Source organism: Galeopterus variegatus, unplaced genomic scaffold (assembly GCF_000696425.1).
Source record: "Galeopterus variegatus unplaced genomic scaffold, G_variegatus-3.0.2 Scaffold3864, whole genome shotgun sequence".
Classification (NCBI taxonomy): domain Eukaryota; kingdom Metazoa; phylum Chordata; class Mammalia; order Dermoptera; family Cynocephalidae; genus Galeopterus; species Galeopterus variegatus.
Window position 1 is genome coordinate 16,589 of NW_007729975.1, and position 27,525 is coordinate 44,113.

The window sequence follows — 27,525 nt, forward strand, 5'->3', positions numbered from 1 at the left end:
GCATCCATGAACATAGTCAATATATCCATTTATTCACAGAAGACTGTCCATGTCTCCCATTTATATTTGTCAATAACTTTTTGTAATTGTCTCCATAAAGTCTCAATATAGATTATTCATTTTGTTATCTTAAAGTGTTGGTTTTGTTTCATTTCTTGCTACTGTGAGCTTTTTAAAAATATTTTCTAAAAGTAATTTTTAATCATATGGGAATGCTATTATTTTTAGTGCATTTTTTTTTTTATGCAGCAATTTTCTGAAACTAGTTAGACATATTTGCAGATGCTCTGAGGGTACAACATAGACAGATGTATCATCTTCGAATATGGGCAGTTTTGTTTCTTCCTTTCCAATCCTCATATATATTTTTCTTGTCTTACCACATTAGCCAGAACCTCCAGTATAATTTTTAATGAAAATGATGAAAACTGTCTTCTTCAGGAAAGTGCTCCTAAAGTTTCACCATAAAGTATGATATTTGCTGCAGGTTTTTGCAAAGAGTTTTTATTTTTTAATGAGCAAATTTTACCAAATGCTTTACCTGCATCTATTAAGATGATCTCTTTTACCTCCTTTAATCTAAAAATGTAACATGATGTTGAAATATTCTGTATTTCTGCAATACAGCCTATTTGGCTATGTTTTTAACATGCTGCTGAATTCAGTTTGTCTATTACTTTATTTTTATTTCAGTGAGATCAAACTAGCTTTATCTGATTTTAGTGTCAAGGCTATGCTGGCCTCATAAAGTAAGTTATGTGCTTCCCTTCTTTTCCTGTTCCTGAAAGCAGTCTGTATAAGTGGGAATTTTCCTATTCTTTTGAGGTCAAGTAATTTCAATGTGATTCAATTGATATATTGTTATTTCTATATTGATTTTCTCTTTCATCTATGAGCGATTTAAATGTATTTTTTAATTTGCAAATATGTGAGGATTAAAAGCATGGCTATCTTTTAATTAAATAAATTTGTTATTTTATTTAATTTTCTTCCAAAAAATAACACATATGACATAGACATTTTGGAATTTCTTGAGACTTTTTGTGGCTTAGTACTCGTTCAGTTTTCTAAAATATCCCATGTATGCTTGTGAAGACGATGTTTTATCTAATTGTTGAATGCGAACATCATGCAGGACCATTAAGTAGAACTTATAGCTAAAATTTATGTCTAAATTTTATATGGAAAAGTAAACAAATTATGATAATAATAATAACTTCAAAAACCTAGGAAAGTAATGGGTAAGTGACTAGCCTACCAGATATTAAAATCTGTTAAACAGTTGTGATAATTAAATCAAAATAGTACCGGTTCATGAACAAGAAAGATAAGCCAATGAAACAAAAATGGAAGTCAAGAAATAGGGCTTTATGATAAGGTGAAACTTCCAATCACTAGTGCTTCATTTAACAAATATACTGGGACAACTAGGTACCTCCAGGGGAAAAAAATAACAGTGGGAGGAAAAATTACAAATAGATAAATGATTTACATGTAAAAAAAGAAATCATAGAAATACTAGAATAAACCATTATAAATGTTCTTTTCTAATTGTTTCTATTCTTTATGCCACAAAATTGGGGAAGGAGGAATCTTTCTAATAATTACTCAAAATTTAGAACCCATGAAAGATTAATAAATCTAAAAACAATTTAAAAATCTGCATGTTAAAAGAAAAATTTGAAGCTCCTATCACACACAAAAGACTAATCTTCTAGTATAAAAGAATTGTTTTTAAAAGGTCAATGTCTTAGTAGAGAAAAATGGCAAAGTATATGAAAATACAGTTCACAGAATAGGATATACAAATGGCTTTCAAAAAGGTGACTGTTCTCACAGTAATAGAAATGCAAGTTAAAACAATACACTGAAATGTCATTTTTACCTGTAATATTGTTAAGAATCAAACATTGATAGCCTTCGTAGAACAGGCAATAGAAAAGCAGGTACTCATTTATTATGGATGGGAATATAATTTGGTACAATCTCTATGAAGCACCACTTGGCAATATTTATCAAAATGGTAAATATATATACCATTTAACAGAGCAATTCCTCTTCCAGAAATTTATCCTACATCATAGTTATTTATTTTTATTGTACTATTTTACACCTTTCTCTGTTATTATATTTTCAGTGTGTCCCATATTTAAACAAATTTATAATTAAAGTATATTTTCCCTTTTTTGATTATCTGTCTTTTAACAAGAGAATTTAATCCTTTTACATTTATTATAATTTCTTTTATATTTAGATTCATCCTATATATTTTCTCCTTTTCATATTGTTTTTCCCCTGGGGGCAGGAGAATGTTTCACCAGCCTTCTGTTGGATCAATAGAGCTTTATTTATTTTCTCTACTCCATTCTATTCTCTTGGAAGTTAATTTTATATTTATTCTTTCAACAGGTACCCTTAAACTTTAATATGCTTAACTACTTAACTAAGTCTACAGGTAATCAATAATTCTATCCTCATCTCTATCAGTGCAAGGACCTTACTTTGACACAGATCACGTTTCTCTTATCTTCCCTACTATTCCTTCCTAGTATCATAGCTCCACTTTGTAAAGCCACCATATGAATTATTATTAATATTTTTATTTTTGTAGTCACTGCTTATTTAGTCTTATCAATATGTTCGAAAACTTTTTTACTGTTACTTCTTGCATCTCACTTTGTTGTCCTGTGTTTATATTACTTTTTAATAAATCTTATATTTTGGTGAGGATGATGATCCATGGGTTAAAAATTACTCCTCAGTTGTGGTCAGATACATTAAATTTGTCTTTATATCTGAATGGTGGTTTCACTGAGATGTATTGTAGATGAGTAGTTTTTGTTTTTTCAGCATGTTAAAGAGTTTTTACCTTGTCTTCTGACCTCATTTTTGTTAATGGGAAATGTAATTTCAGTCTAATTTTGATCCTTACTATGTAATTTGTCTTTTGTTCCTAGTTGCTTTTAAATATTTTCCTCGACTTAGGAGTTATATATTTTTCCTGAAAAATGTCTATAGATGCGTCTTCAATCTGAAGATTTACATTTTTTTACAATTGTGAAAGATTCTCAACCATAATTTTTCAACTATTGCCTTTCTCCATACTGTATTCTCTTCTCTGGAGCTCCCATCAGTTACACGTGAGAACATCTGTTTTGGGGACTTTCTGCTGTCTTTTCCACTGCAATACTTCCCTGTGCTACCTTGGAGTTGGTCTTGCAGTTTTGTGACCCAGGTCTTGAATTCTCTTTCTTAAAAACAAAATATTCTTCTATTTTTACTGTTTAAACATTTTCTTTTTAGATTTTATTCTGTTATTTTTAGTTGGTAGTTTCAGAGCTCATTCACACGCTCATTGATTGTTTGAGTTTTCCTTATGGTGACTTCATTACAACGGTGATTGGTAAATTTTTTATTGTAAACTCATCTATAGTAGGGGTTGCATTTTCTGTGGCAGGCCTGTGTACCTGGGTTATGTATGTTAGCATTTTTTCATGTGCTTTTGCATGGACCCCAAGGCTTTCTTTTTCATTATCTGGGACTATTTTTTTTTTTTCTTAATTTCTTAGCTTTAGATTCTTTGAGTTTCTATTTCTCAGAGGAGGTTTTCCCCATTAAGAGCTTTGTCAAGCATCAAATTTCTGTTTCCACAAACTAGTGGAAGAGACTGTCTAGTACCCTTTCCACAGGTGAGACAGCCTTTGAAGGGTCCTAGTTATATGCAGGAATCTTGATTTAAATGCCTTCTCTCACCAAATGCTTTGTTTTTCTGATCTTATGAGACATTAAAACCACAGTCTCGGTCTTGTGGTCTAGTCTGTGTCTGATATTTCCTGAAGTCATCTCTGTGACAGAATTTCTCCAGCATCTGAGGATTTCCTGAGTTCAGCTTTAGCACTGAACACATATGCGCTTTTTTAAACTTTGGAGCAGCTTATGGATTCACATCGGTCTTATCTGCCATCTTGCCCAAAGTCTTCTTTTTCTACACTTAAAAGCATTTTTCATTTTAGAAAGTCTTATTTTTAGCATCAAAAATCTCATGGTACTATTACATGATTCTAGTTATATATTCAATATCACTGAAAAATGTAAAATGACTTAAATTATTTTCAGTTATTCATTATAACCACATCCACACACATTTGTAAAGTAATCATATGTCTATGTGTGGAATGTGTTATATATCATTTTCAGGCACTGCTTAATGACTATATAATTTGTAAGACCTCTTGCAATAACCCAACCACTGCCTCAAGGGTTGAAAAACACTGTTAAAACTTCATTTTTGAAATGTCACAATAAATCCAAATGAGGCCATAATATATTAATAAGGTAATTACACATTTTCGGGTTAGCATGTGATTCTAAGCAAGATCCTTGGGAATTATTATAAAAGTTATAACAACAGATACTTTCAATATTTTATTTGCTAGTTGAAGCAAAAATATGGAAAGTGTCAGAGTAAGTCTCTGATTTGAGTTTTTTTAAAATGAAAGTCATTAACCTAATTGTGCTTCTGACCGTTGAGTACAACATTCTGCCATTACGCATTTGTTATGGGGATAAAGTGTTATATTTAATGGGCCAGGTCAAGTTAGAATTTTTACTGCTTTTGACCAAAAGTCACTGTAAGATTGAGATCAATTTGTAGGTACTGTCTGATCTTTAAAAAGTCAAAAAACATAAATTAAAAAAATATATATATTCTGTGAGTAAAAATACTTTCTGTTTCTGGAGTTAATATCAAAATAGTCATTAATCAGTGTATTACCATGTAATTTTAACTGAAATGTCTCAAACAGTTCTTGTTCTATGTCCCACATGAAATAGTTTTCTTTGGATTCTGGATTATATATATATAAACTTTAAGGAAATACTCCCAAATTTGAAAACTACTAATTTTATGGTAATACTAAAGAAATATAAAGTGGAATATTTATTATTAAATTAAGTTATCTTAAGAGCAACTGAAAAAAGTTTATTGCTAAATAAACCTTAAAAATGACTTTTCTGTAAGTCAAAAGGAAACAGTAATTTAGAAGAACTCTCAGGGGTAGTGGTCACAGTGTGACGAACACACACACAAAGATAAATAAAGGCTCTCCTAACTTATCTCTTCTCTAAATTTTGGTTTTAATATTAAATTATTCTCAACACCTACTTTTTTAAATGAAGACCTGTTATTATCATTACCAATATGGGCAAATTTTAATATGCTTGCATTTGATGTTACTACAAAAAGCAGAAACTTTTTCTTTTAAGGCTTTAAAAGTAAACAGAATAGCAAACTAGGTCCTTAACGTCTTTCAGTGAGATTAGGGTAAGTGCAGACATTAAGAAGCCTGTCTCGACTGTGTGTTAATATGCTCATAAAACTCCCGAAATGCAAATAATCACCAGAGTCTTGATGAGAGATAAAATAGCATTTTATCAGTAGAATATGTGAATTCATAGAAATGTATGTCCTCCTTCAAGCTATAGGGTCACTCTGCCATGCCCCTGGTCTGCACTCTGGACACAGCCACTTGCCATCTGGTCATGGCTCCTTAGCAGAGTAGGCCTCTCAGAGAAGCCTCTCAGAGAACGCAGAGGACAGATGCAAACGGTCAGAATTAAAATTCAACACATGCTTGTTGAGTACTCGCCTACTGTGTGCCAGACACCCTTGCAGGCAATGACAAGCACCCTGAACAACTGAACTTAAGTAACTGCAATGAATAAATGATAAGAGCTACAAAGAAATCAAACGGGGTGACAGGCAGTGGGAGGAAGGCTTTGCCGAACTGAAATCCAGATGAAAGTACTAGCAAGTGACAGAGAAGTCTGCAGAGAAAGAGAACGGTGTGCTATGGACCGGATTGTGTTCCCCTGACCCCCAACTCATTATGTTGAAGCGCTAACCCCGATGTGACTGTGTTTGGAGATGGGGCCTCTAAGGAGGTCATCGAGGGTAAATGAGATCATAAGGGTGGGGCCATAATCCGATAGGAGTGGTGTCCTTATAAGAAGAGGAAGAGACACCAGAGCTCGCTGTCTGCATGCACACGGAGGAAAGGCCATGTGAGGACACAGCAAGAACGTGGCCACCCTCAGGCTGAGAAGAGAGGCCTCCACAGCCTGACCATGCCGACACCCTGATCTCAGACTTCCAGTCTCCAGAACTGTGAGGAAATAAATGTCAGTTTTATAAGCCACCCGGTGTGTTGTGTTTTTTTTGTTTTGTTTTGTTTTGTTTTTTGGCAGCCTGAGCGAAGGCACATGCATCCAAAGAAAGTCTCTAAGGAGGAAGGAGTGAGGCCAGACCTGCCTGAGGTGCAAAAGCACCAGTGGCTCCAGAGCACAGAGTGTGCTCAGGAGGACGGCGTGGAGTGAAGGGACCCCGAGGACCAATCGGGGGGACATGTGAATGGAGAGGGGAAATAGGGAGGCAGAAATTGAAACAGGGAGATGAGTTAGGAGACTCATGCAGAAACCCAGATGGCTCAGACGAAGATGGTAGTGAGCAAAATGGTGGAAAAGTGGGTGAAATGAGCATTTGTTTGGAGACAGAATCAATCAGATTGCTGATTAATTGAATATGGGTTTTGAAGGGAGGGAATTCAGGTGACCCCATGGTACCAGGAGGCCCAGGGAAGACAGCCTCACGAGGTCAACTGTGTCGTGCTGATGAGAAGAAGAAAGGGACAAGGAGATCTGACAAAAAGAAGGTTACTGGTGACCTTGATAAAAGCAACTTCAGTGAAATGGTGGAGAAGTGGGTGGAAGAGAGAACGGGAGTAAGGCCTTTGTAGTGTAGACAGTGACTAGAGAGGATTCTTTCGAAACATTTTATCATGAAAAACAATGTGAACATGGAGCAGTAGCTGGAACTGTTCAGAAAAAAAACACATTAAAGAGAAGTCAGATATATTATTAAAACACACATACACGCACACACACACACACACACACACACACACACACACAAACTCCTGATGGTAACTGGAATATAAGAGGGTTTACCAAGATCTAGGCCAAATTCATCAAGTGAAAACAATATTATAACAATAAAAAAGTGTAAAAGAACCACAGTGTGGCTTCCTGCCCCATACAAACACCCTGGCTTGGCTCGGCAAAACCTGCTACAGAACACAGGGCATTCAGTTCCTGGCTGAAGCTTGTCAAAATCTTCTTACCCCAAGGTTTTTGGTTCCTGCCCTAGGCTCACTAACATCTTGGTACTGAACCCAAGTCCAGCTGCCTGCCCCAAACAAACAAAATGACCCAAAAGTCAAATATTGGTGGAAGAGGAAGTCAGCTTTAATTCATCCATACCAGTGACCTGAGGGGAAGTGTTAGTCTAACCCAGCTCTCTGGTAAACCTGAAGGAGAATGCCCAGACTAAAACCATCTCAAACTCAGGTTTACGGAGGGGTTTTAAAGAGGGGGCTGAGGGAATGGAAAGCAGAAGGGAGGGGGACGTGTAAGGCAGCAGGTGCAAATTCTCACCAAGGCTCCTTTTGGCTTCTGTTCTTGTTCTGACATTTTATCAGGGTCCAGTATTTGCTTCCGGGTGGAATCAGCATAGCTTTAGTGATGCCTCCCTTGGTTTCTCAGAGTCTAAATAGTACATGGCTTGTGGCAAGTTTGCAGCTCCAGGCTGACTGGAAAACAATTTTACATTCATGTAAATAATGTCATCTTGTGCCATAACAAGGTTCAAAATGCCAAATAACCATGGGAAAAGAGGGATCTCAGAGAAATTTTAAACTTTTCTTTAACATTTTCCTGCAGCCCAGGTGATTTTTAGGTCTCAACATGCTTTCAGTCCTGCTCACTCCACCAAAAGGAACCCTAGAATATATGCAAGCAGAAAAATAGCTACATGCACAAAATCACCCTGCTGCAAGCAGAACAATATAGTGTTTAAAGAGACTTGTGACCTCAAAATATAATGGCAAGTAGCTATTCAATTACTAAGGCAACAGATCTGCAATGATAATGGATATGCCAAATAATTGATAAACAGAAAACGAATTCATGAGAAGAAAATTTTGGGTAGAAAAGAACTGTTGGAGTTAGTGAGCTAGGAGGATTTATAGTTACAAAATTTTTTTTCTCAATATCTCTTACTCAGTCTCTCATTCAATTTTTTTGTCTTTCAATTGATCCCTCTTCTTTCTCTTCTTTTCCTTCCTCTCATGACTTTCCTTTCTTTTTCAATTCTTTTGAAAATAGAATTACATGGGCACTCAGTATTTGTTGCTCAAAGGCACATTATAAAATGCAAGGGGAAGATAAATTCAGCTATAAGCTACTTGGGAGAGACACTCTTAAACTACGTCAGAGGAAGGAAGTAAAAGGATAAAAAATATGATAGGCAAACTGGTTATAGCAATATTAACATTAGACTAAGGCAAACTGCATTAATAATGATAAAGAAGATAAGGACATGAGGATAAATGGAACAATTCACTTAGAGGTTATAGTAATGCTGAACCTCAATGTGCCTAACAACAAAGCCTGAGAGGCAGTCCCAGTACCATGTTATGCAGCCACAATGCTCAGATTTGAAACCCAGCTCTAGCACTTACTAACTGCCGACTTTGGGCAAGTTATTAAACCTCACTGTGCCTTAGTTTCCTTACACTGAAAATTGGGATACTAATATTAATAATACTTCTTAGAGTTGTTGTGAGGATTAAATGAACTAGTACACACACAGTGCTTACAACAATATCTGGCATTGTAAACACTGGCATTATTATTGTTGCTGTTGTTGTTGTTGTTAATATTGTTGTCCCAAACCACACAAAGAAAAAAATAGAATTCAAATGTCAACAATGTTAGTAGATTTTAGGATGCCTTGCTCACTAAGATAAGTATGTTTGAAAATGCTTGAGAAAGCTGTGAGATAGCTGCAATAAAATATTTAAACAAGCTGTCTCATCTTTAAAGTCATTGCAAAGAAAAAAGCACACACAAAGTAAATAAAACATAATCTTCTTAACAAAACTGCAAAATAGAAAGGAAAAAGTAAAAACAGCCACCAGAGACCAAAAAATAATATGATGGAAGCCAAACTAGGCATAGTCATAAATGCAAAGGACTTAAATTAATATATTAGAGTACAAAGAGTCTTAGATCATATTAAAGTACAAAATTTAATAATTTGCTACCTAAAAGAGACACATGTAAAAATGTCACAATGGGCTAAAAGAAAGAATTAGCAAAACATATAAAAAATGTAAATAAAAATATAGTACAGGTAACACTTTTATTATGAAGTTAGGTTACAAAGTGAAATTATAGATAACAGCATTGTACCTTTAGGAGATAAATGACATAGCAATAAATTTTCAAAATGTGCAAAATGATGTTCTAAAACATTTTTAAATGCACAAAACTCCTTGAGAAAATTAGTATTAAATATATATTCCATAAACTTTTATTTAATAAAGTAAATTTTATAAGTATACAAGGAATATAACATAGAATTTATGACAGTATATACCTACATTTGGGATTCATTTTCAAAGCACCTGTTTTGGGAGAGGATCTGAACATAAACTCTTGCCTGCTGACTTCCTTTGTTGGCTGGACTTCCTCTTCCTTTTTGACCCCTGCTTGAACATGCACTGCAAATGGGAAGTTCGTGAGCAGACTGTAGACAGGCCTGTTTGGGGAACCATAGGACATTTGACTCAACCAGATTCACAGTAATCACTCAGGAATGTGCTGGGTTTGTTCCCAGTTACTCATACCCAGGAACAGGCAGGGACATGGCTGGAGACTCCAGAATGCTGGGAGAGAGCTGGAAGGTATAAAAACCTCCTACTAACATAAAAGAGAATTTCTCAAAAATCGTAATGGATTCCTCACTTAATCAGAAAGTGATACTTGGAAGCAGAGAGCATTCATATGGACTTGAAAACCAGGAAAATCAGCACCTCTTGATGGGAACGCCACATCTCTTGCTCTGTGTGGAGGTGTTCTATCTGCAATCTGAGTCTGTGGGGTCCCATCCATCTATAATACCACTGCCTCTTCTGTCACCTTGCTGGTGGTAGGTCAGGTCCTAGAGAGAGTGGAGGACCCGGGCAAGAACAATCTCCTACATGGAGATAATTCCCAGCTCACCATCTCTTTTTCTCAACTCTGGAATTTTCATTCCCATTCCTTAGTGATGCTGGATACTACTGCCAAGGTCTGGACAAGAGGTCATGGGGGTGTTATCAAGGGTGCTGGATGGAGACGTGGGAAAGAAGTAGGTCTGTTCCCAGAAGAAGCTGGTGAGGGGACATTGGGGCCTTTTGCTTCTGAGTGGTCCTTTTAGGTTCAGCCCACTCTTTGTCTTCCCCATTTTTTCTTGATGGCACCAACATTCGACTTGCCATGACAGCTCTGGGAAACAAACAGGGCATCGTGTGTGCCCTCACTCTCATGTTTGCCAGGCCCAGGGAAGGCACATTTCTCAAGAACATAGTAATGTGCATTCCCTGCTACATTCTTGTTAGAAGTTTGGGTGTCAATCTCTTTCAACCATTTCGTTTGTTTGTTTGTTTGTTTTCCTTTCATTTTATTCTTACATGTATCTTTTTGGCATATGTACTAGAAAATTCTGAAATTCCATTTAATACTGCATTTGTGCCAAATGGTAAAAAATTAACAAGAAGAAACAAACTGCTAATACACCCCCAGTGTAGATTATATGTAAATAAGAGATTTGACTGTTCAGGTTTAAAGGACACTAATTTTTAACCTCATTGCTAGTAGATCAAAGACAATTGCATACTTCAGGTTAATAAAATCTTCCTGAGGTTCTGCAGAACTTGCTCCTCTGAGCTGGTGACAGAGCGTCATAGCTCACCTGGCTGTGCTTTGTCCCGGCTGTTTTCACATGGCATTTCTTCTCTCTCTGCTTTCAGGTAGAAATTGAGAAGCTGGATTACCATCATTACCTGCCTCTGTTTTTTGATGGGCTTTGTGAAATGACATTTCCCTATGAGTTTTTTGCTCGGCAAGGAATCCACGACATGCTGGAACACGGGGGGAACAAGATTCTACCTGTCATTCCACAGCTCATTATCCCGATAAAAAGTAAGTGAAGAGGGGAAAAGCATCACTCAGTTTATATGGTGCCGCTTTTTGACAACTTGCTAATTAAGCAATAAAACACAACAGACTGAGGCCATCCCCAGGTTTTGCAAGGATCTTTATAAATTGACGTTTGAGGACAGACAACCAATCTCCAAAAATATATCCCATCATGGCTAATGCACTATGGCTTAGCCATGTAAATAAACTAGATTACATGGGTTTGCAGTAATTTAAAATGCTGCAGAGTAATGACACAGACATTGACACTAACTGACACATTCGGAAGTAAAGTATGTGAGTTTGGACATTCCACTGCTGCTAACTTGCACGTCCTTTTAAAATGGCGTCCCCAGTTTTTAAATTACAGTATAAACACTATTATACTGAGTACCTTTTAGGTAGTAGGATTCATGATTTTAAGAAAAAAAAAAAAATCTGGATTGGAGAAAAGGTTAATGTTTTTAAACCTGAAACATTTTATTTATGATAGGTTACCTGAGGAGGCTCTAGGGTAACCCTGGCACTGGTTTTATCTTTATCCTTTCTATGGCCAACATATTCAGGCATGAGTCCCTTTGGACTAATTGTCTGAAAGCAGCCACTGAGATTTTCCCGTGAAACAGCCTCTCATGGCTCCAGAACAAGTTCCTTAGTTGCTTTCTGTCCAGTCATTTTACTTTGCTGCCACAGCTTCTGGTGACCCTAGTTATAGAGCCACCCTAATGAGCACACCTGGCATCACTGGTAATGACTCAGAGAGAGGATGCTTCTCCTCAACCCAGATGTCCAGAGTTGGCTCCTCCCACTCATCCCTCATCATGCCCCGACTCCACTTGCACCAGGACTCCCCACCTGCCCCAGGCCCCCCCCCCTGCCCCAGGGCCCCCCGCCTGCCCCAGGACTCCCTGCCTGCCCCAGGCCCCCCCCCCTGCCCCAGGGCCCCCCGCCTGCCCCAGGACTCCCTGCCTGCCCCAGGCCCCCCCCCCTGCCCCAGGGCCCCCCGCCTGCCCCAGGACTCCCTGCCTGCCCCAGGCCCCCCCCCCTGCCCCAGGGCCCCCCGCCTGCCCCAGGACTCCCTGCCTGCCCCAGGCCCCCCCCCCTGCCCCAGGGCCCCCCGCCTGCCCCAGGACTCCCTGCCTGCCCCAGGCCCCCCCCCCTGCCCCAGGGCCCCCCGCCTGCCCCAGGACTCCCTGCCTGCCCCAGGCCCCCCCCCCTGCCCCAGGGCCCCCCGCCTGCCCCAGGACTCCCTGCCTGCCCCAGGCCCCCCCCCCTGCCCCAGGGCCCCCCGCCTGCCCCAGGACTCCCTGCCTGCCCCAGGCCCCCCCCCCTGCCCCAGGGCCCCCCGCCTGCCCCAGGACTCCCTGCCTGCCCCAGGCCCCCCCCCCTGCCCCAGGGCCCCCCGCCTGCCCCAGGACTCCCTGCCTGCCCCAGGCCCCCCCCCCTGCCCCAGGGCCCCCCGCCTGCCCCAGGACTCCCTGCCTGCCCCAGGCCCCCCCCCCTGCCCCAGGGCCCCCCGCCTGCCCCAGGACTCCCCACCTGCCCCAGACTCCACACCTGCCCTAGGACTCCCCGCCTGCCCCAGGGCCGCCCACCTGCCCCAGGACTCCCTGCCTGCCCCAGGACTCCCCACCTGCCTCAGGGCCCCCCGCCTGCCCCAGGACTCCCCACCTGCCCCAGACTCCCTGCCTGCCATGCGTGGCTGCTGCTGCTGCTGCTACTTTAGCTTGACTGTTGCTGCTAATTAAAAGCAGAGGATTGAGCACTTCATGGGGGAAGGGAATAGCACCTTTTTCCCAGCCAGAGCTGTTCCAGGCATTTTTACCCTCTGGATCGGGACCCAACTTCCCATGGCTTTTGAGGGGTAAGAAGGTCCCTGCTTCCCCAGCCCCAAGATCCTCCACATGTCCTACTCCAGGCAGAACCACTTGCCAGGGTGATTGGCGGGACGCCCGGCTACTCTTCTAGCATGGCGGGAACCCCACCCTCACTGCCTCAGTGTGATCTTGCCACATGGTTTGACCAGAACAACATGGGGTCATTTCCCACATTCTAGATTATTTAAGCTCATCCACGGTCACTTTTAACTGATATGAATTTATCATCATCAGGATTCTAGATTTTCAGCAATTATGCTCTCACTGCTTACTTACATCAAACCAACTTTGAAACTTGCTCTTATATTTTTGAGATCTCTGTAGAGATCTGTAACCAACGAAGCCAAATTTCCACCAAGACATAGACAGTGAAACCAAACAGAAGGACAGTGCTGCCTGATGAAAAAAGTAAGAAGGAAAGAAAAACGACCCTTTAAAGGGACCTTATTAAACAGCAGCGCTCCCTTGCCCTCATGCGTCAGCCGAGTGAAGGGATGATCTTTAAAAGGCCTTCAGAAGGATATATGGTACTGAGCCACATTAAAACCTTTTCCAAATGTGATTTGTTCTCTTGCAGGGGTCACAATTTTTGAATATGTTAAATTCTAGGTGAAAGGCTACATTTTTAAAGATGATATGCAAGTTTTATTGATAAACGAAAAAAAGGCCCAGAACATTCTGCCCAGAAACTGTCATTTTCCTCCTTTACCCCTCAGAATAGCAGCAGTGTCCAGGCATCTTATCTTTTCTTTAAAATTAACGTTTCACGTTGGGATCACTGCCTTCTCAGATCCCCACTGAAGACACTGAAGGGAAGAATGACAGATGCTAAGTAGCATTTTGATTACGCCGTTTACAATGAAAACATCACAAATTAGCGTTTCACAGGCTGAGGTGAAGTGATTTTCAATTTTGTTTGGTCTGTATTTTGAAGGTACATAAGTGAGCTTGGAGAGAAGTAATATATTGTAAGGACAAAATTTGCAGCGGACACATTCTACAGGTCATTTGCTGAGGAGTGAAAACATTACTAAGAACTCAGTAAACAGATTCATCAGGGAAAATTAACTATATATGAACTTGATAATTTAAGGTTCCGGAAGCAATGACAATATATCTTGGTGGATATCCTTGCTTGGCTTCCTGGGCTTCCATTATTTTATACCAATCCTGAGTCTAACTCTGCTCCTTTCTTCTCAATCTGTTTATGTCACTAAAAGCCCGACTTTTCCTGGGAAGAAATGTTGATTAACTATGCAAGATCACGCACAGTTCCAGCACAGGGTGAAAAATATTATGTGCGTAAACAATCTTTCAGGTGGAATTCTGGAGCGAGGCTAATTGATCTAGAAGCAGGCTGATGTACATAACTGGCACAACATGTGACGGCTGTGTGTGCCTTACTTCCAAACCATACTAGTAGCATCATTTTGACTCAGTCCAGGGACAAAAATTAACCTCACCATCACCAGCTAGCAGTTATTGAACAGCTTTTTTTTTTTAATTCTAACTAATGTCTCTGAAGGCAAAGCAAAATAGACAAACTCTGAGGCAGAGAACTGTGATTAGCTGACGAGCAGTTTCTAGAGTCTGGGGTAGAGTCCAGCAGTTTATAAGGCTGATATTACTGGACTGAGAAATGGACACGTTCAGTGGCTGTAGGATTTCTAATATGAAAAGAGGTAGGAATATGAAGGCGCTTCAAGAAGTCTGTAGAAAAAATTAATTAAAAGACAATGCAAATCTTTCCATGAATTTTTTGAAGACTCTTTGTATACTTTTCTTTTTCCTACTGCTCCTTGGTTCAAGACCACAAGCTTTTTAATAACCAAAACAGTGAGTACCTAGTGCCTCTGATCCATTTATATTGTTTTATATATGGCACAGCTACTGGTACCCCCTTTCCCTCCCACTTTCCTGATTTCCACTTTCTTGAGTTATTCTGGGTCAGAAACTCCAAACTAACACTGGCATACAGTACTCAAGGATGCTAATGGATTGCTGAGAGCGATGGCAAACAGTGCAGGGAGGACTAGAAAAGAGGACTCAGCAGTCTGAACTGGGGGGCGTATATTGACCATTTACTCCAGCCAGGTAGGAAAAGACAAACTCAGCTCAGCCCAGCAGAGCAACACCAGGAGACAGTGTCTGGAAGCTTTGCATGTTAAACTCAGAAGGGAAAATCAGAGGGAAAGAATTCCCCAACAATATTTAGTATAGGAACTGCAAGACAATTGCAGAAACTTGCCTGACATCCTCGGGATTCAGGAAGATATGGCTTTTATAGAACAGAAGCAGAAATCCATAAGAAGATTCTAGACTCAAAGAAAAGTAAGCCTATTTTGAGTAGGTCAAGGGAAACTTGAAATGCCATCGTAGAACTGAAATCTCCATAGATGTGTAGAGGATAATCAACTGCACAACATCAAATAATAAATGTGTATAATAATCTTAAGATGCTCTCTTAGAAAAGACAAGTATATAAAAATAATGTGAGAAAAGAGAATAAAATGGAGGACACAGGACACAAGCAGGAGCTAAAATTTATGTGTTCCCAAGAGGAAATATCAGAATAACAGGAACAGAAACCATAATGGCAGGGGTGATGGAAAAAAAAATTCTGGGAAGAAAAATATCCCTCATTATGCAGATAGAAAAGGCTCACTGCAGTCTGCAGAAAATCAATGAAAAGAGTCTCATATCAAGGCACATTTTGCCAAAAAGTTTAAATTATAGCATAAAGAAAAATCCTTCAAACATATGGACAGCAGAAAAAAGACTACACACCAAAGAATAAAAATAACTGGGGCTAAGACGTTTTGCAACAGAAAATTCCAGACAACAGCAGAGTGCTTTTTAGAGAAGTTGGGGAGAAACATCTGAGACACTATTGCATCTCGGTCATGTGAGTAAAAAGACTGTGGACTTGGTAACTGTCATATCCTCCTGCTCTTCATGCAAAAGGTTACTGAGGATGTGCTCCAGCTCAGAGAAAGTAACGCAAAGATAAGAGCCCCACATTAGATCGCTGTTTGAACAGCGGTAAGCCTTGAGAGCCTCTACACCTAGAGTTAAGTCTAAATACTTGATGGAAAAGTGTTTCAAAATCACATGAAATGTCAAATAATAATTTTACAGTAAGAACTCTAAAAGTCCAGGGAAACTGGAGTCTAAACCTTCAAAGTCAAGGAAGAAGATAAAAAATAGTTAAGTAGAGCCTGTGTAGTAAAAGGACAAAGATTGAGTGGACAGCAAGAAAGTGCTAAGAACCAAAAGCACAGAGTAAGATGAAGAATGTGAAATCAGATAGATCATCTACTCAAACTGACTTTCAAATTGGTCTGTAAAAAACAAAATCTGAATATAAAACTATATATATATATAAACTAATACTTAACTATTTTTAAAATAAAAGACACATTGGGAAAAATGAAAAGAGAAGGCAGGGGTAGTTATTTTAATCTTAGACAAGTAGATTTAACATAACGAGGTTTCAAGTGTTTAAAGGGGATATATTTTTATTGATAAAAACATTCACAGAAAGATGCAGCAGTCGGGACCCTCTGTGTACTGCAAACTATGACATCTCATTTGAGAACTAACCAGCTATTTACACTGACAGGTTTTGACTCTGGAAAAAGAGTAGGCTTCCTGGTGAGAGGTAGTAAGGTGCTTGTCCTTTCTCCACTGCCTGACCTTTAGCTCTAAGATCTAAGATCTTTACCAAGCCAAAGTGGTCAGCCTGCCCTTGAAAGCTCTGCTTCCCAAACTTCAATGTTTGGGTGAAATGCAGCCTCCAGATTGTAGACGTGGATGGACCTGAGATGCTGCATTTCCAACAAGCCCCCAGTTGATGTGGATGCTGCCGGGTCAAGGCAAGGTCAACCAGAGCAAAGACAATGCATGGGTACCGCAGACCCTACAACAAAATCCTGGACCCGAGAGCAAGGTGGGTGGGTGAGCTGGGAGGAAAGAGATGAATGAAAGTTTCCTGCCTTGTATTTTGGGAATCTAGAGATGCTGCTTCATTCATGATGTGAATGATCAAAGAAATATTAGTGTGTTTTCAAAACACACTAAGAAATTAAATTGGTAATTAAAATCCCCCACACAAAGATAGCTCAAGAGTTTTTAGATGAAGAGTAACTGTTAATGGATTAGATAGTATATCACATGCAGTACAAGGGGGAAAAAAAACAAAACACTGTCAATAAGGCAATAGTTTTAAAAAAGACTAAAAAAACCAACAAGGTAGCATGTAAAAAATAAAAATACAATATGAGGACAAAAGGAAAACCAACAATCTGTTGTGTTCACCAAGATAAGAAAGAAAGAAATTATTAATTACAAGAAAAGTGTTAGTTTGGGAACTCCTTAGGGAGGCTGCTTTTGGTAGGGACTGCGGGTCACCTGCTATCAATAAGATTTTTACTCCCCTCCACAAATGATTCCTTCCCCCCCCCACACACTTTCTGTATGATTATATCACACTTTTGGTTAAACCCATAATCTGTTTTTTACACTGTTGTGATCACATAAATACCGTCCACAGCAAGTTATACACCTACATGATCACATTTCTTAGGCAACTTGTTTTCCTTAGCATTGATGATTGCCTCTTGTTTTGTTTGCTCAATTTTGATATACTTCCTAGTTTTTTCCAAATATTTCAAGATCTATCAAAAGACTATTTCCCGAATGTTCAGAACATCAGATAACCCATGGATTTTATTTCTTTTCCTAAAGACGTTTGTCTTTCCACCCACCACCCTTCTGCTCCGAGCTGGACCACGGGTTCTCTTGGCCTGACCCTTTTGTTACTCCACTTTCACGTTGAACCTCTTTTTCCTTAACCACTTATCTTGTTTTCCTCATTATTTTTATAGTGCACATCTTCCAGTAGTTAACTGGAAGTACATGAAGGGTTTATTTTTAGTCTTTGCATATCTGAAAATTCTACTCAAACTTAGTTATTAGTTTGGCTGTGTTAAAAATCGTTTTCATTCAGAATGCGAGGTCATGTCTCTGTTGCCACCCAAGTTTTTCTATTGCTTTGGAAATCTTGATGCCATTTTAATTTCCAGTCATTTGCCTGTGTCGTGTTTCCCTCAGTATCTGAAAGCTATTTGGATCTTTATCTCCAGTGATGTGAAACTTCATATTGATATAATATGATGTGCTGTGTTTTTTTGTTTTTTTTTAATTAACTTTCCTGGGAAATAATTTTTTAAAAAATTATTTATTTATTTATTTATTTATTTATTATCATCATCATCATCATCATCATCATCTTCATTTACATTCTAAGATGATGTTGTAGAGCTGGAGCAATTGGAATGAAGGGCCCTGGCACCCCCCACATTCTGGCAGGGGAGTCCAGGGAGCTTCTGGCAGCAGCTCTGTCAGTTTAGAGACATATGTCTTTTTGCACTAGAAACTTTTCATGCATTATTTCTTTAATTATGCTCTCCTCTCTATTTTTCTCGTACTTCTCTGTCTGTAATTCCTGCTGGTAATATGTTGTACCTCATGGGTTGATTCTCTAAGTATGTTATTGTTTTGTTTATATTTTTCAGCTTTATCTCTTAGTTCTACCTCCTGGGAAATTTCCTTAACTTTACCTTCCAAAACTCTGATTGAATATTTTAACTTTTAGGTTTTATCATGACTTTTCTTTCTTCTGACTCTTCCTTTTTAATAGTCTTTTGTTCTTTTAAGATTATTCTCTTATCTCTCTGTGAATATTTATTATAGATTTGTAGGGCTTTTGCTCGTTTTGGTGAGGTATTTTGTAGTTTTTATTTGAGGGACTCAAATAAAATAATACAAAGCATTTTTTATAATAAAAATGTAATTTATGCTAGAAATCAATTTTTTTAAGCAATAACTAAAACATTCCCATCTGTTCTGAAATTAAGACATGTATTTCTAAATAGCCAGTGGGTCAAATAAGAAATCATAATCAAATTAGAAAGTATTTTAACTGCACGATAATGAAAATATTACATTAAAATTACACATTGGAAATTACCGAAAAATTCCATTAAAATGTTACCAAAAATTACATTAAAATATGATGTGGTAAAACATTATTCATAGAAAATATATAGCCTTAAATGTGGTTTCAAAAAAGAAAAAAATAGTCTACTACATACTCATCTCAATCAGTTACAGAAAGAACACCAAAAGAAAGCCAAAGGAAAAGTAAATAGTAGTTTGAAATTATAATACAAAGAAATGGAAAATAACAGTATAATTGAGGGAATCAAAAACCAACTATTGGTTTGTTTCTTGAAATTATTAATCAAATTGATATATATTTGGAAAACTTAGAAATAAAATATAAGAGAAGGCCAAAATAACCAATATCAGAAGTGAAAAATGGAATGTCACACAAACCCTATAGACATTCAAAATATTATGATAGAGTATTATGAACAACTCTATCCCAAAAGCTTTGAAATTTTAATGAATTATCAAATTTTTGAAAAATATAACATCCAAACTGACACCTGAAAAATAGAAAATAAGTTAAAATACAAACAGTAATATAACAAATGAAGAAATTAAATTGGTAATTAAAATCCCCCACACAAAGATAGCTCAAGGTTCACATAGCTTCACTGGTTAGTTGTGCCAAACACTAAGAAAAAAAGAATTCAAATCATGTACAAATTTTCTCAGACAATAAAGTCAAAGAATATACACTCCTACTCATTTTATAAGGCTAGCATAACCTTGATACCAAAGCCCATGGGCATTATAAGGAAGGAAACTTCTGGACAATCTCGCTCATAATCATCAATGAAAAATTTCTAAATGATATTATGAACAAATTGAATCCATTGATATAGAAAAATGATAATACCTCATGACAAAGTTGGTTTTATTTCAGTAGTAGAAGATTGGCTTAACATTAAAAAATCAATCAAGGCAATTTACAACATTAATGGATTAAAGGGTAAAAAATCATGCAATTATCTTAATAGATGGTGAAAAATCATTTGATAAAAGTCAACATCTATTGATGTTTTCAAAACACACCAAGAAAATTCCCCTAATCTGTTAAAGGGAATCAGTCAAAATAAGCTAGGTTATGTTGCAACAATAACCAAGCCCCCAAATCTTAGAGGCTTAAAATAGTAAATGGAAAACAATAAAAGTCTATGTTTCATATGTGCAACCTGCCTATTGCAGGTTAGCATCTGTTCATTGCACTTGTAGGGACCCAGCCTGACAGGTGTTACTGGTTATAGGACCAACAGAAACAAGAGTTTAGAAGGGTTTCTCCCTGGCAGTGAAATGCTCCATCGTGGAAGTGACACATTTCACTTATGCTCACTCCTCACCAGCCAGGCCTACTCCAGGACCCATCCAACTTTGATGTGGCCAGAAAGTACAATCCTATGGTAAACTTCATGAATATGTTTTAGAGCATCTGGATTTGGTTATGTTCCTCTGAAGAGTGTCAGTTCTAATCCTGCCAGACAGTTAACCTGTTGCACACAAGCTGTAAACTTCATGTCCCCTATGGGGGACAGCACCTAAAGTTCTGTCATCTTCAGTTCTTTCATCTTCCAGATTTGCTCATCATCTGGGCCATCAGGGATCCTCCCCTTGTGTGTAATTCCTAGAAGTCAACTAAGGCAGAGTTGACATACAAATTTCAGTTTACCTCTCTGTGGGTCCCCTTCTTCTAGGAGATCCCTTCTCCAGTTTTCTACCTGCTCCGCCATCCCAGATCCCTCTCCTCTGACACCCCAAGCCGTTTTACCTGCTACTTTTTCTTCCCCAGGCAACACACCTCAGCTCTTAGGCAAAAAGGTCTGAACTCACAAACTTTATCAGGTGCACTATTATCTTTCAAGGGCAGATGTCCCTCTAAGGTCTGCCTACTTGAAATTCTTTGGCATGATATTCAAGGATTCCCACTAACAATCTGAATCATGGTCTCCACTTTATTTTTTACTGTTCCCCTTCATTCACCCTGTATTCCAGCCAAACTGATTGTGCTGTAGCACTTTTCTAATTCTGTGTCTTTGCTGTCTTTTGGAAATGCCCACATCCCCACATGCTTAAATGTTAAGTGACCTTTAGAGCCCAGCTCCAATCACAGTTGCTCTGTAGAGCCTTTCCTGATCCCCTCTCCACTCCCTGGTCTCAACTCCAGTCCTCCCACCCTGCCTTCTCTCCTCCACAGAACTTTATGTCTTCCTTTCTAATGTCAGTTAGAATATAATGTTAGAAAGTAACATATTCCCACAGCATCTAAAGTGCTGGTTAGTACACATTAGATGCATCAAAATATTTGCAAAATTAATTTAATAAGGTACATAACTGCTATCCGTACTGAAACTTGTATAAGTGCCATAATCAAAAGTATGAAGTGGCCATTTGGGCCTGCCACTGTACTACAAATTACATAAAAACTATCTTGTAAAGATCCCTAATATGAAACAACAAATAGATAGTATAATGATATAATGCTTTCCATTTATTGGGAGAATTATTTAAGTGGCAAGAGTAAATTTTTGTTTATTCATCTACATTCTCTCATGTGATTCTTTTATATGCAGCAACAAACATCTGTGAGATAGCCTATTAGGAGATGAGGTGACCCTGGTTGATAAAGAATTACAGAAATATTACTGATCTACAAATAAATGGGAGATAAGACAGTGGCCTCATTAGGAGAGCTCTAATGAGTTGAGGTCACCCAGCTACAAAGGACAAACATGCACAGACACAGTTGAAAAAACTTGAACAGTAACATTTTAAAAAGCAAAATGCTCTTGTTAGATAACACTCAATTAGGTGGAAAACACCAAGTGAGGATAAAATATGAGAATCCATATCATGACAAAAATTACTTTAAGAATTCTACTTAATTAGAAAGGAGCAAGTATGTTTGAAATACATTCCCCTTTATTTATAACCTAATAATTTTACTTTATTTTCAAATTTCCCAGGTAAATTATTTTTAAGGTGATAATAACTGTAAAAATTTTAATGATTTTTAGTTTAAGAAGAACAAATCTAATTTGTTCTGAAAATATGGAAAAGATGTTTATTACTGAGGGTTATTTTGGTTACAAGATGCAAAAAGAAAACTGATTCAAATGGTCTTAGACCATAAAATTCACTTAATCACTCGCATAACTGAACAATCCAGAAGTGGGTCTCATTCTAGGCATGGTTCACCTGGTGGCTCAACGTTGTCTTTTCTGCTCTGTTACGTGTCTTAAAGCTGACTCTGTCCTTGGCCTCAGGATGCTCCCAGTAGATCCTGGGACCACATGCTTACTTATTCACACCTGTAGGAAATGGTAAGTGTCATTTTCCCTGAATTTCCAGAAAAAGTAAAAGTCAAAGATTTTCTATAACTGTACCAGCTAGAGGCACATGCCCAGCTGGTTCAAAGAACTGTGGTCAGGAGAGATGGAGCACCCCGACTTACTTAACCTAGACCATGTAACCCACTCATGGTGCAGGTTAAGGGGAGGGAGAGGAGTTGGGGCCCAATATGACATGAATTCTAAGGCAGCAGAGTTTCCTGCACACTAGATTATCCATCTGCACTCCAACATTTCTCAGTTATCCAGTTGTGCAGAGCCATGGCCCGAACTCTACCAATGGGCTGTGAATGGAAGAGCTGTGTGTTCCTTTTGAACTGCAGCATTTTGGAGCCAAACATACAATTCTCTAGATCTCTCTTCTCCTCACCTTGTGTTGATCTGAACTGAATATGTACCATGAAAGAGAAATGGTCCTTTTCTTTGTTAAGCCACTGAGATTTTAGGGTTAATCTGTTGTTACTACAGCAAACTTAGCCTATGCTGACCAATTCGGATGCCCAGTGAAAATCCATAGCTATTGAGGGAAATGGAATTTGGAATCTTACAGCTGAAAGCATCCATTTACTGAGGACATCGCCTCCATCTCCTGGACCTTTTCCTGTTGCATCTTTGAGAATGAGTGCAGCATATTAGAAAGGCCATGGATGTGGACCTGGGTTCTAGTGCCAGCCCCACCATCTTGTGCAAATTAATTAATCCCTCTCCTTGAGTTCAAGAGTCCTCATCTCCAAAATAAAGAAATTAATACATCCCTCAGAGAGCTGTGATGAAGTGAGGTCATGTGGAAACACAGGCTGGATAAGAGGCAGCTCCTCATAAGTGGTGTGTGAAGTGTGAGCAGCCGGAGCCGGCGGGGCTGTGAAGTCTGGCACATGGTCGCCGTTCCTTCTGCATTCCTCTTCATTCATTTCTCTCACATTTAACCTGTCCATTATCAAGCCACTTTTAATTCCTCATTTAAATACAGTCAATGCAAAAACCGATGTCATTGCATGAATTCAGGTACAGAAATAAAGAGCTCAACTCTTGGACTATTCTGCACCTTACCTACAAGGAGGACAACCAGGGAGCAGGTGCCAGACGCCTTGCCGGTGGTCTGTCTGTGAGGTCCTCTAGGAGCGACGTGTCAGGATGCACGAGGTTGGCTTGGCTTGCTCGATTCCAAGAGCTCACTCAAGCTCCCAGGAACCACTGTCACTTTCCCAGGAGCTCCCCAGTCACGTGCTTCAACAGTCAGTCCCAGAATTGCACCAGGCACTGATGTCACACTTAGCAGTTTCCAGACTCCTTCTGTAGGGAGGAAAGGGCTGCTCCTTCTTGGGAACCTTCTGTTTCTGTGCGCATTCTCAACTCTCCTGCTTTGTGAACAGCCTGTGCATATTATATCCTTCTTCACAGTCCACTGCGACTGTCTGAAAACCGTGGCAAATGTACACTCTTTTCTCTCCCAGAGGAAGAAACATAGCAGTAGCTCTTAGAAGGGGTGTGGGCTTGGTACACAGCTTGTCACTTGGTTTCACTCTGGAGGTGGTGGCGAGCCTAACTCCTTCCTTCGGTCATCATTTCACTTGTCGCCCAGTCCTTCAAGATGAGCGGAGCCAGCATTCTAGGTGCAGAGGAGCAGGGGTTCCAAAGAGACCAGCCCTGCAGGCCTCTGGCCACGCCGTGCATGGGTCAGTCTGCTCGCAGTCACTGTCACTGGTGTTCAACTGTGTGCCAGCAAGCCCAGGCCCAGCCCAGTTGCAACAAGGTTGAAAGGGAGTGTGTTGGTTTACGTGATTCTTTAGGTTTTTTGTGTGAGTATAAAATGGCATGCTGGTGACTGCATTGTTGAGACCATTTTAGTAACTGAATACTTTCATTGATTTAAACAGTTTTAATTATGCATCTATCTTTAAAACTAAGCATTTAATGGGAAGAAAGACCAAACACTTTCACCAAATATTAAATTATATTCTATGGTCCTAAAGTCAGAAAATTCTCTTGTCTATTAAAGTTTGGGGAAAAAAAAAATTAACCACTTGTAACAACAAAGGTTTGATGGAAAATCTGATCTTCCTGGAAAGGTAATTCCTTTCTGTATGGGATCAAAAAAAAAAAAATCAATGCTTTTTAAAATTTATTTAACACTTACTTCAAATAGGGGAAACTTGAAAACAATGAGTTAAGGATTAATGTGTAACCCTTACTATAGTCTTACTCCAAGCCCATAATAGATGATCTAAATCTATAATGTTTTAATTTAATTAAGTGAGAAATCAGGCAACACTATAATTATTTGTATAGAAATTGAGTTCTGTTAAGGAAGGAAAAATTTCTATGATTTTGAAACCTAAATTTGGTTTCGAAAACATTTGAATTCATTCTACTCAACTACCAAAATTTATATCCACTTCAGTCTAATCCAACAAATATGATACAGGGTCCAGCAGTATCAAATATTAAATATTTTAACTTCAGGGGAAAAAATAATAATTAAAATACTTTAAGATATCCATAATAAGCAAATTCATAGAGACAGAAAGTAGATTAGAGGTTGACAGGGGCCTGGAAGAGGAGGCAAATAGATTTTGCTTAATGGGTACAGAGTTTCTTTCTTTTTTTTTTTTTTTTTTTCCCTTTTTGTCTTTTTTTCGTGACCGGCAACAGCTCGCAACCCTCAGTGTCGCACCCATACCGGACCGGCAACGGGATCGCAACCCTCGGTGTTGCACCCGCACCTCGCTCAGCCAGTGAGCGGCCGGTCTGTATGTGGGATCCGAACCCTCGGCAGGAGCGCCGCCATGCTCCCAAGCGGCGCACTGTAGCAGTGCACCACTGGGCTGGCCGGTACAGAGTTTCTATGGTGGAAAATTTTTGAAAAAAGTGGTGATAGTTGCACAACATTGTGAATATAAGTAACGCCACTGAAATGTGCACTTAAAAATGGTTAAATGGCATATTTATTTAAAAATAAGTAAAAATAAATCTTTTAAAGCATTAAAATACGTAAGAATGCTGAAAAACTAAAATGCCTGTTCTTATCATTATAGTATGATATTTTGACCACACATGACCAAAAAAAGAGGTATGGATATTACAAAGCAAAGACAAATTTAACAATTTGTGTTTAGAACCCAACTGAATTCACTCATAAACAATTAGAGCCAGGAAGGGAATCAAGTAAGTTAGCCAGTTATAAAATAAATATACAAAAATCATATGATTTTATTGTTTATATTGTTAATAATCTTTAGAAAGAATATAGGGATAACATGATCTTACAGGAAGAGCAGCAAAATATAAAATTCCTTTGAATACTAACAAAACTAGGCAGGATCTGTAGGAAAAGTACTATAAAGCTTTTCTGAAGAATTTAAAGACAAAAGAAATGAAGAGGTATCATGCTCCTAATGCAAAGACACAGGAATAAAGGTGACAACTGTCCCCAAAATTAGTCCAGAAATTTACTAGAATTTGTATCATAGTGACAAACATGATTTTTAACTTGGCTAAATTAAAATTATCCTCAAAAAATAAATGGTTAAGAATAATCAAGAAAATATTGAAAAAAACAATGAGAAAAGACTTGAATTCTGATATATGAAAAAATAAAGTTATAATCATGAAGAATAATACTCCATAACAAAAGGGAAATATGCATGGCATATTGATAATTTTTTTAAAAGCAGTTTTTAGAGAATATTTTTTTATATGGGAACAAAATCCTATGTCTACAGATGCCTTTGGAAAGGACAGTCTCTACCACTAGCATCTAAGTTTAAATTTCCACTATTTTTTCTGTTTACATTCTATTCTATAAAATGAAATCATAGCACAAATATGCTTTATAAGCTACTCCTTTACTCACCTGTATTTTATAAAAATTTTCTTATTGTTAAATATTTTTCTATTAGATGAATAATAATTTTATAATTTTTCACTGTACAGATATACTATATTTTACTTAAATGGTCCATTGTTTTGGAACATTTAAATTGTAATTATAAATAATACTGTTATTAGCATTCTTTTATAAAACTCTTTGTGCACATCTGCATACTTCTTAGACTAACTGCCCAGAAGTGAAGTTGCTGGGTTGTTATAAGCATTTTTATGGCTTTAGGTTTATTGCTAAACTGCCCTATTGAAAGGTTGGAATGGTTCAAGTCTATAAGAGCCCCTCTTTTAGAAAACCTGTTTCCACACTGAGTGCTAAATTTTCAACAGCTTTTTGTTCATATGATATTCAAAATTATAAAGTAGTGTTTTATTTCATTTGATTACTAATGAAGTTGAACACTCTAGAATATTAATTGCTCATTTGTACTCATTAATTTGTGCATTATCTACTTACATCCTCTGACATTTTTTAATTGGAAGAATCAATCTTTTATTGGACTGTGATAGCTATTTGTATATTAAGGCTATAAACATTTATAACATATGTCGAGAATAGTTCTTAGAAAGTATTGTTTACTTTTTCATTTTGTTTCTGGTTTTAAAAGAAGTAAAAATATCTCAGTTTTCTCTGATTTCACAATAGTGAATCATATCTAATAGGAGAAAATGTTCTCACTTTGCAAAACATCATATCAATAATGGATTTTATGCCTGAGAAAATCATACATGTAGTTTATAACCATTTAAGATGAATAAGTTTTACCACTTTGACTTTAAATTATTTTTCCTTGTTCCGCAGCAATTTCTCTGTATCTGGAGGCTCTGTCTTGTTGATTACACTTAAAGGCAGTAAGCAGTACAATAGAAACCCGATTTTTTTTTTTTGTCTTTTTTCGTGTCCGGCAACAGATCGCAACCCTCAGTGTCGCGCCCGTACCGGACCGGGACCGGCAACGGGATCGCAACCCTCGGTGTTGCCCCCGCACCTTGCTCAGCCAGTGAGTGGGAACCGGTCTGTATGTGGGATCCGAACCCTCGGCGGGAGCGCCGCCACACTCCCAAGCGGCACACTGTAGCAGTGCGCCACCGGGCCGGCCCAAAACCCGATTTTTTGACTAGAAAAGTTTCACTGGTTTATCTATGGTGTCAGTAGACTCCTCATGTTAGACCCTTTTCAAAACCTTAAATCTTGAGTTCAAATCCTCACTTACGTCTTGACAATAGCTTTCAGGCCCATCAACACAAGAATAAACACATATCTTCTCTTTCAAGCTCCAGAATCATATTCTCTTTGTATCTGTTAACATACTTTTTCAAAGGAAGAGGACTTT

The 27,525-nt window shown here is 38.4% G+C and overlaps 1 protein-coding gene across 1 annotated transcript in view; it reads left to right on the top strand.

Annotated features, from left to right (window-relative positions):
- The first annotated feature begins 6,614 nt into the window (after nt 1–6,614).
- Nucleotides 6,615–27,525, top strand: part of PACRG (PARK2 co-regulated) — a 28,109-nt gene continuing 7,198 nt past the window's right edge. The window contains exons 1-2 of the mRNA XM_008586194.1: nt 6,615–6,779; nt 10,911–11,082. Of these exons, the coding sequence (XP_008584416.1) occupies nt 6,615–6,779; nt 10,911–11,082 (337 nt within the window). The remainder of the gene's footprint in view (nt 6,780–10,910; nt 11,083–27,525) is intronic.